General features: G+C 33.5%; 1 protein-coding gene across 1 annotated transcript; it reads left to right on the plus strand.

Moving 5' to 3' along the window:
• Positions 1-5,099: 5,099 nt before the first annotated feature.
• LOC106321143 (myb-like protein I) lies at positions 5,100-6,707 on the plus strand. The gene is made up of 3 exons (XM_013759457.1): positions 5,100-5,304; positions 5,403-5,478; positions 5,604-6,707. The coding sequence occupies exons 1-3, from the start codon at positions 5,266-5,268 to the stop codon at positions 6,557-6,559; spliced, it is 1,071 nt and encodes a 356-aa protein (XP_013614911.1). The 5' UTR covers positions 5,100-5,265; the 3' UTR covers positions 6,560-6,707.
• The last annotated feature ends 2,921 nt before the right edge of the window (positions 6,708-9,628 follow it).

A 9,628-nucleotide genomic window follows, 5' to 3' on the forward strand; every position in this document is an offset into this window, starting at 1 on the left:
TTTTTTCATTGAATAGATTGTTTCAAACTTTCACATGTATTTGTATTTTCTTCTATATATATATATATATTTTTTTTTTTTTTCGGATTATTATTTCATTATTAAAATCGTAACTATATATATAAAGATTAGTAAAATATTATTTTATTGTCATATTCAACGATATTGAAACATTACACAAATTTAGAAAGTTTTTTAAAAATTAAACTTTCTGCTTCATAGATTTATATTATCGAGTAAATAATTAAACATTTAATTTTTGTTTCATTTTTAAAATAAAGTATATAGTTTAAATTTTGTTTTCATTGGTTTAAGGTAGTAAAGATTAATCATTGTTAGATAATATGATTTTTGTTATTTAAAAAAAATCTTTATAATTTTAAAAGTTAACATCGACAAATATTTAAATATTTAACATATGGAGGTATAGTATTACAACATTAAATTATATATATTTAATTTATACTATCTATAAATCCAATGGATCATCTATTGTTTAAATCCAATTATTGAGCCCAATAAAATTTATGTTAGGTCCAAAATTTAAATGATAAGATTAGAGATTAAATGTAACATGATTTTCTAGGAATATGTCCATTAGGTCAATTTTTAAAAAAAATTACACATGAATCAAGATTGTGACTTATGTTTTAATATATAAGATTTAGCTTGTTTTTTTTTTTGGCAGCAGATTTAGCTTGTTTACATTGTGCATGCAAGCAACCAAGATTTCTAAGCATTCCATTGAGATTAACTTTATATATATACGCCTTGAAAAATATCATATTATAATAATTCTAGGTGTTAATGGGGATAAACCAAGCTGAAACAAAAATTAGTTGATATATATTATGTTCGGTTTATTTGGATTACTAGCATCCCAAAACTAATATACGTTTACATGAATCAGATTTGAACAACCACCATATTTTACGCAAGAACTGCGAAATGTTTTATTTTGGTGTGAGAGAGTCATACACGGGTAACATCCTTATAACTCCCAAAAAGCTTCCGAGATTAAAGGATAACTATGGCGGTGAACAGATAACATAGTTCTTTACAAAAATACTATATACACAAAGTAATCGTATCAAATTCATATCCTATCTATGATTTTGATACTATTACTTATAAAGTTAGTAAAGGGGTTTTGGGGAGGCAGTGGTTGGTTAATAAAAAGTTGAAAGATTCTATGACGCTAGAGAAATCCTTGGCAAGTAAAAAGCCAGACAACAAACATTTTTATCCCATATATGGCCTTCCATTGCACAACGGAGACACGTGTAAGATCCTACGTTTGATATTATTCTCGTGGGTCTTGTTGTATCTCTACGTAATTAATGGGATTGTTTTTTTTTTTTTGAACTGGCTTTCTCGGTCAATTTCTCGGTGGTCAATTTCCCATTAGCGACAATTAATGGGATTGTTCCCCGGTGGAATTAGATGTGGAATTAGATATGTCGCCAATGTTGTCTTCCGATATGAAGATAAATATATGTGTTACTCAGTCAAATGCTTGTTATATATACAATTGGAAAGTAGATAATGCAATATGCAAGTGCTTATCTTCCTTTGTGGTCAATTTCTTGGAAGAATTTATTAAAATTTGGAGCATAGCAAATTCTGCCGACCACCAGTAAGAGGACAAGTCTTCTTGTGTAAAAAAAGATTTCATTAATTGTTTCTCTTTATAATATTACGTGGTTGGTTAAGAAAAATACTACCTTATGAGATTAGTTAGTTAAAACATTTTTCTTAAATGTATATACACCTGACTACAAAAGTATTAAAGTACTACGTAATAATCCGCGCCTTGCGCGAAATATGATTATTAGTTTTGTTATTTTTTAATAAGGAAACATTAATCTGTTTAATCTGGATATCTGTTCGGTTTTATGTTGTTTTTTGGTTTTTAATTTCCTAAAATATAACTATCATTTTAAATCAATATTTATTTGATTTGTTCGGTTAAAATGTTTGATATTTTTGATTTTTTTCCCTCTATCATTTTACTACAATTTGATCGATAGTGAAAGAAGCATTAAGAAAATTAATATTTTAACTTCTAAAAAATTAGACATTTTCAGTTGTGGTAAATACTTAGTTATAAGGTGCTCAAGTCAATGTGCATATGTATGTGTATGTAAAAGAATATAAAGATGGTTGATAAATATATAAAGATACTGTTAATTAATATTAAATGACATTTTTTCAAAATAATACATGAAAAATAAAATTCTTAAAATGAAATTATTTAAAAACAAAAATATTGTAAAATTTATATAAACTATAATATATAGCTTATATATAATTCTTTAAATATATGTATATATATATATATATATATATATGCATATAGCGAATGAATTGGATATACGTTTTTATAAATATTGATATTTGTGATTTGTTTTTTTTTACGGAAATTACATTTTAGTATTTGATTTGCTTCGTAGAGTTACGGATATCCGGATTTTTCGGTTTGAATCAACACGAATAATCGAATCAAAATTTATGAATAATTTGTCCAGCTCTATTTGTAAATAGTAAAAATAACGTAAAGAAAAACCATGCATGTGAGTTTTATATTAAAAAAACGTAAAGTACATAGTGTGAATATATTTATGTAGAGTTTGGTTGAGAGGCTCTCTACATCTGACATGTATTCATTTTAGTGTGAACGCATTTATTACAATGCTTCTATATGTTACATGTGTCTAGTCCAGTGTGAACGCATTTATTAAGATGCTTCTCTAGATTAAACAATGTTGTGTGATTGATATAAGTAAGCCTTGTGATTGATATCAATCTAATATATTTATTTTCCGAATTGACAAAAATTAAACACATGTAATAAGTACCTGAGTAAGTTATATAAAGTTCGATGTAGCATCTACACGTATGTTATTAACGAATAAATTACAGCTGAGCAAAGAGCATAATACATTACTAAAACTTGATCATGCGCGCGGATGTTTGATTTAACTTGTGTTCAACGTAAATTTATAAATCGATGGTTTTATAAAAAAATATCATATATAATTTTTATGTTTTGTAGTTTACATATAGAATAGAATATACTATTTTATAATATAGATGTTTGATAATAATTTTTTTATTTATACATAATATTATAAATTTTATAACTTGATGCAATTTGATGTGATATAGAAAAAGTTTATCTTCCTTTAAAAGTTTATCTTCCTTTAATATAAACGATTTAATTAATATTCGTACAATTTTAATAATGGTCAATATATGAATATCTACTTGGTTAGATAAGCTTAGAAATTGTAATTAATTAATTTAAATTGATTTTAAATGCAGTGGCAGAATCTGTAAATAAAAAAAATACAAAAAAGAAATATTTAATTTATTGTAAATACAATGACTAAATGTATAAATAAAAAAATATTCTTATCTATGTTTCAAAACAATTCTCATTTATATTGTTATTCATTTTTTCAAACAATGCCAAAAAAATATTTCAATTTTAATAATAAAGATATTTTTTTTTTGTCAACTAAAGCCTAGAAGATTTTTTATTTTTTTATTTTTTTATGAAGAGCCTAGAAGACTAGAACTAAAGATATATCCTCTTAACTGGAATTTGATAACACGATCAGATGGCATTTAAGTACAAATTGTCGGGTGGTGACATGACTAGTTATTATTATTAACTACCCCAACATTTTCTTGAATATTAGCAAGTGATTATGAATTTATGATATACTTATATGTAGAAAGACCAATGGACAGAAACGCACACAGCAAACGCGTGGCCTAGAAGATAGCTAGAGATCGAAGACTTGGAAACTGGGAGTCAATGTTTCGATAATACTGATGGTATATTTCAACCAGGTAAGGCCCAGGGTTAATGAGCTTCTGTTCTATCGCTGCAACGTGTACGGTGTTTGGGACATGAACGGATGAATTATTCGACTTGAACACTAATCAAGGCAGGGAATATATATGGATTTCCACCGGAAACAGATTTATATTATATTGAAATGTTGGCTATGGATCTAACAAAATCATGTGACTATACAAACCATATTGATATGACTTTTTGGAATTGATATTTTTGTCGTGAAAGGAACATATATTGGACAACTGGATGTGGCAAATTTTAAATCTAGAGTGAATCTATCTATCACATATAGTTTTCATACATGAGTGCTTTTATCGTATATGTTTCGTTTTTGTTATGCATAGCTTTTTGTAGAATATGATTTCAGGTGTACTCTTGGGAAGAAGACAAGATGATAGTTGATCTATATTCTGGTCATGTGTATTATTTTTGTTATGCATAATCATAACAAAAATAAGGTAATCATCTTATGCATAGTTTGCACATTAGATTAAGTTGAAAAATCCGTCGAGAGGTGATTGCATTACGTTGTTTTTTAAGGTGGGATAAAAGGTGAAGTGGGTCAAACGGACCATATTGAACAGACAATTATTGTCATGTCCCAATATGAAATGGGCTTATATTCTCATTTCCGGGCCTTTAGATCAACATATATAAATATCGCGAGGTCGTAGCATTTGCATGTACTTTTAAACCAACAAATGTCATGTGCCCTCCTATTTTTCTAAAACCAAAACAAAATAGTTCTAAATTCATGAAACAGTGGAAAATAGAGAGACGAAGATGTTGCACGCGCGAACTAAATAAATAGTATAATTAAAAGGACGAGAAAAAGGTTGGGGAAAGAGAGGGAGAAGCTCGAGAAGAGTGTGGGAGAAGGCAAACCCCAAAAGCACTGACTAGACAAAGACCGTTGGGCCCGACTCTTCATGCATGCATGCACTCGTCTGACATCTTTCTTATTCTCTACTATTAATATGTACATTTTAAAATTTAAAACTTCATTGACATTAATTAAATACTTGGACGTACTAACTCCTAGAAATATAAGCCTTGAAATAATGAGAAGGTTCAATCCAAAATGCTTCTTATTACTGTATTTTTTAGTTCTAAAATGTTTTGTTCAAATACAATTTAAACTCCAATACTCAGACATTTAATGTGGGAAATGGTCAGGTCACTGTTTTTACTTTTAGCTGTCAGTCTCCCTCACTCACTCACTCAACATTGTTTCAGATTTTAGAGCAAAAAGTCTCTAAACCCAAAGCCTCCACTCAATTGCCTACCATCAATACTTGAGCTTCTTCTTTTCAAAGCCTTAAAAGTTTGTAAAATCAAAAATCCTTTCTCTCCAGCCATCTCCTTTACTCACTTCTCCTCTTCTTTCTTCTTGAGCCATGACTAAAGATGAAGATTTTAAGCTCCTAAAGATTCAGGTACTTTTAATCAAAAGACTTTACACTTTTTTTTTCTCTTTTATTGGATTAAGCTTACGGTGTGTTAATAGATAATATATGTTTTAATGAAACCACAGACTTATTCCCTCAAAGTTAGCATCCATTGCGAAGGTTGTAACAAGAAAGTCAAGAAACTTCTTCAGAGGATCGAAGGTTTCTCTTATTTCAAACATGCAAGACATTACTGCTATATGTTACAAAAAAAAAAAGACATTACTGCTTAACTTCTCTTGAATTCTTGATGGGTACATTGTCTAGTTTTTTTTTACAATAAACAGGAGTTTACCACGTAAAGGTAGAAGCAGAGCACCATAAGGTAACCGTTTCAGGCTCTGTTGACTCGGCCACACTCATCAACAAGCTCCTGAAAGCCGGCAAGCACGCTGAGCTCTGGTCTCCAAACCCAACCACCAACCCTAACCAACCTCAGAAGCCCAAGGCTAGTGACGTTATCAAGAACAATCAAAAGGGTCAAAAGCAAGGCTCCGCGAAAAGTGGTCTTGAAACCTTCAAGCCCAAGAACAATCCCAAAGGTGCGGCATGTGTCAAGGAGGAGGAAGATGATGACGGCGGCGAGGAAGAAGACGGTGAGGTGCAGCTACCTAAACCGGTGAATCAGCAGCAACAAAACGTCAAGAAAAACAGTGGAGGAGGAGGGCCAATGAACAATGGGAACAACGGAGTCAACGTATCAAAGAAAGTCAACCAAAAACAGAACAGCCAGAACCAGAACAACAGTCAAGCAATGGCAGCTGCTATGCGGATGAGAAACGCCGCAAAAGTGAACTCCGGTGTAGAAAACAACGAGATAGGAGCTCTCATGGGTCTAGCTGGATTTAACGGCGCAGCATCAAACGCTGCCGTGAATCCCCAAAATGGGATTCAACAACTTCAACCGCCTCCGTTAAACAACATCAACAGCGTCGCTAACCACAACATGAACAATGGTAACGGAGGAGGCATGATGATGAACATGAACGGATACAATCCAATGAACATGCAGAACAGACCATTGATGCATCATCATCAGCCTCAACAAATGATGTACCAACGACCAGCTTTTGTTCCACCTCCAAGTAATGGGTATTACTACAATTACACCCCTAGTCCTTACACTTATTATCCTTATTACCCTTACCCATCTGACCAGCACCAGCAAATTAGTCATCCATCTGCAACAAACATGCCCAGTGATGAAGACACTAGCAATAACAGCAGCTGTAACATCATGTAAATGTTGCTTGCGAAGGAAGTTATCTGTCTACTTCCGGGTTTGAGTATCTTTTATTTTGTTTATGGCTAATGTGATATGTTACTAGTGTTAATTATCTCCCTTTTCTTTTATCAACTAGGCTTATTTCCTTTTGCGTTTGTCATGTAAGCCATTTTGGATTCGTATGAAGTGTGTTGGTATAACGTTTTGATTGTTCGTGGTTTAAGTCACGTATGATAGATGCTTTGCGTGAGCGAGCCTCTTGGCTCTTGGTACCACCACCGTATTGAGTGACATTCATGAAATGCGTTTGGTGCGTTGCCACCGTTTGTAGAGGAGCTAGCGTTTAGAGCGGTTTATTTTGTCAGAACGTGGTTTGTGTGTATCCCTCGGAAAAGATATTCCCTCTATCTACTCAAAAGTGATTCCACCTGCTGGCTGATTCTCGGTAGGTATCTCGTTAAACGGGTCACCTAATTTATTTAATGCGACATTCAATTCGTTTTTTTCTTTAAACTGGACTAGTAAAGTTAATGTGTTAGCCATGCATCAATCAAGTCTTAAAACTTTGCAATTTACAAGATGTTTTTCCGAGACTGAAAATCCTAAACAATTTAAGAAAATGGGCTTCGAGAGTTTCTCGTAGTGTATGGGCCTATAAAATGTAGCCCGACTTCGTTTCCACAATGTAAAAAGAAAAACAGAAACCTATTTTGCTGTGAAACTAGAGAATAAAATCTCAAGGGAATGTATTCAATCTAAAATTTGAGGTGATTTGATTTTTAATGAAGTTTTAGATGATTTTAACGAATTACAGAGAATAAAATGATTTTTGTTAAACCACTCTAGAATATCACCTAAAACCATGAGATTTGAGTTTTATTATTTTTAACTAAGAAATTCCACTCAAACACTCTAATCACTTGAAAACTTTAAAACTCCACAACTCAAAATATTTTCAATAACAGTAGATTTCAGAGTATTTTATAAAATGTCAAGTTCAATAACACTGGATTTTAAATGAGTTTTTAAAATTCATGTTTCAATAACAGTGGATTTGTCATTTTGACACAAATCATCTAAAACTCTCAATTGAATACACCCCCCTAAGTTTCTATCTCTATCTTATTTATTTCTATCTTATTCATAAACATAAGGAGCCCTTTATATATAGGGAGTTACACCGATATAGAATAATGGAAAGACTAAAGAAAGGAAATACAAATATGGAAATAGTACAAATCATAAACCAAGAGATAAAAGAAAACTAGGGTTTGGCGACTCTCTCTCTAGCATTGGGTCGGTTATGGACCGAGCCGGTTATGGACATCCACTATATGCTTTATAACACTCCTCCTTGGATGCCATAACCATACAGAGTTTGTAATACGCTTTAGATGTTGCCTCATTAAAACTTTACCAGGAAAACCCAACGGGACAAAACCATGGCGAAGGAAAAAGAGTACAACACGTATTACTCCCCCTGTTCTAAACATCACTGAAGGTCTTTCAGTCTACGCATCCCAATCTGATGCGTGAGCTTTCTGAACGTGCAGGTCGGAAGTGATTAGGTGAACAGGTCGGCTGAGTTGTCACTGGAACGCACATGGACGACTTGGACCTCACCGGTTTTCTGAATCTCGTGTGTGAAGAAGAACTTAGGCATGATGTGCTTCGTCCTGTCTCCTTTGATGTAGCCGTCCTTGAGCTGAGCAATGCATGATGCATTGTCCTCATACATCACGGTTGGTGCGTCCTTGCCTTTGGACATCCACAATCAACTCGAACATGTTGGGTCATGGACCTCAATCAAACACGCTCGCGGCTGGCTTCATGTATTGCCAAGATCTCCGAATGGTTTGAAGATGTGGCCGTGATCGTCTGCTTCATGGAACGCCATGATATGGCCGTCCCACCTTGTGTAAACACATAGCCTGTCTGTGATCGAGCATTGTGTGGATCCGAAAGATAATCTGCATCAGCAAAGCTAACTAACCCTTCTTTGTTATGGTTAGTATAAAATAAACTCAAGTCTTTCGTTCTTTGCAGTTAACGAAGAATATGTTTAATCCCGTTCCAGCGCCCTTGGGTTGGACAAGAGCTAAACCTAGATAGTAGGTTCACAGCAAAACATATATATGGTCGTGTGTGACTAGTCAGATACATCAAAGCTCCTATGGCACTGAGATATGACACTTCGGGACCAAGGACATCTTCATCGTTCATCTTAGGACAGAACAGATCAGCGTCCAGGCCGAGGGACCTCACGACCATGGGGCTAGATAATGGGTGAGACTCGGCCATATTGAATCTCTTGAGTACTTTCTCTGTATATACCATTTGATGCACAAGGATTCCATCTCTTATGTACTCAAGCTGTAATCCCTAACAAAACGTTGTTTTTCCTATATCTTTCATCTCGAATTCTTTCTTAAGATATTCAACTGTTTGAGAGATTTCTCCAGAGGTTCCTAGGATATTCAAATCATCAACATACACTGTTATGATTACAAAGCCCTGGCGAATTTCTTTATAAAGATACAAGGGCTGATCGGATCATTCTTGTATCCTTCTCTCTCTAGGTACTCACTTAACCTATTGTACCACATTCGGCCTGATTGTCATAAAGTGACTTATTCAACTTTATACAGTGTTATTCTCGAGTACTCGATTTGTTTTTTAACTCTATACCTTCTGGTACTTTCATATAAATCTTGTTATCCAGTGGACCATATAGGTATGCAGTTACAACGTCCATTAACCGCAAGTCTAAGTTCTCTCTTATAGCCAGATTTATCAGGAATCTAAAAGTAGTAGCATCCACCACCACATGGGAGTATGTCTCCTCATAATCTATTTCTGGTCTCTGTGAGAATCCTTGTGCAACAAGCCGTACTTTGTATCTAACGACCTCACCATGTTCGTTTTTTTCTCACAAAGACCCACTTATAGCCGACTGGTTTAATATCATATGGTGTCCGGACTATTGGTCCAAAGATATCTCTCTTCTTTAAAGAGTTTAACTCCACGTTTATAGCTTCTTTCCATTTGATCCAATCTGATCGTTGAGTGCACTCATAAATAGACGTG

This window comes from Brassica oleracea, unplaced genomic scaffold, assembly GCF_000695525.1.
Source record: "Brassica oleracea var. oleracea cultivar TO1000 unplaced genomic scaffold, BOL UnpScaffold01260, whole genome shotgun sequence".
NCBI lineage: Eukaryota > Viridiplantae > Streptophyta > Magnoliopsida > Brassicales > Brassicaceae > Brassica > Brassica oleracea.

Bases quoted from the DNA above. Each gene is read 5' to 3' on its own strand.
- LOC106321143 (XM_013759457.1), top strand. From the start codon at position 5,266: ATGACTAAAGATGAAGATTTTAAGCTCCTAAAGATTCAG. The intron at 5,305-5,402 runs GTACTTTTAATC...ATGAAACCACAG, and splicing joins TTAAGCTCCTAAAGATTCAG to ACTTATTCCCTCAAAGTTAG. The intron at 5,479-5,603 runs GTTTCTCTTATT...TACAATAAACAG, and splicing joins ACTTCTTCAGAGGATCGAAG to GAGTTTACCACGTAAAGGTA.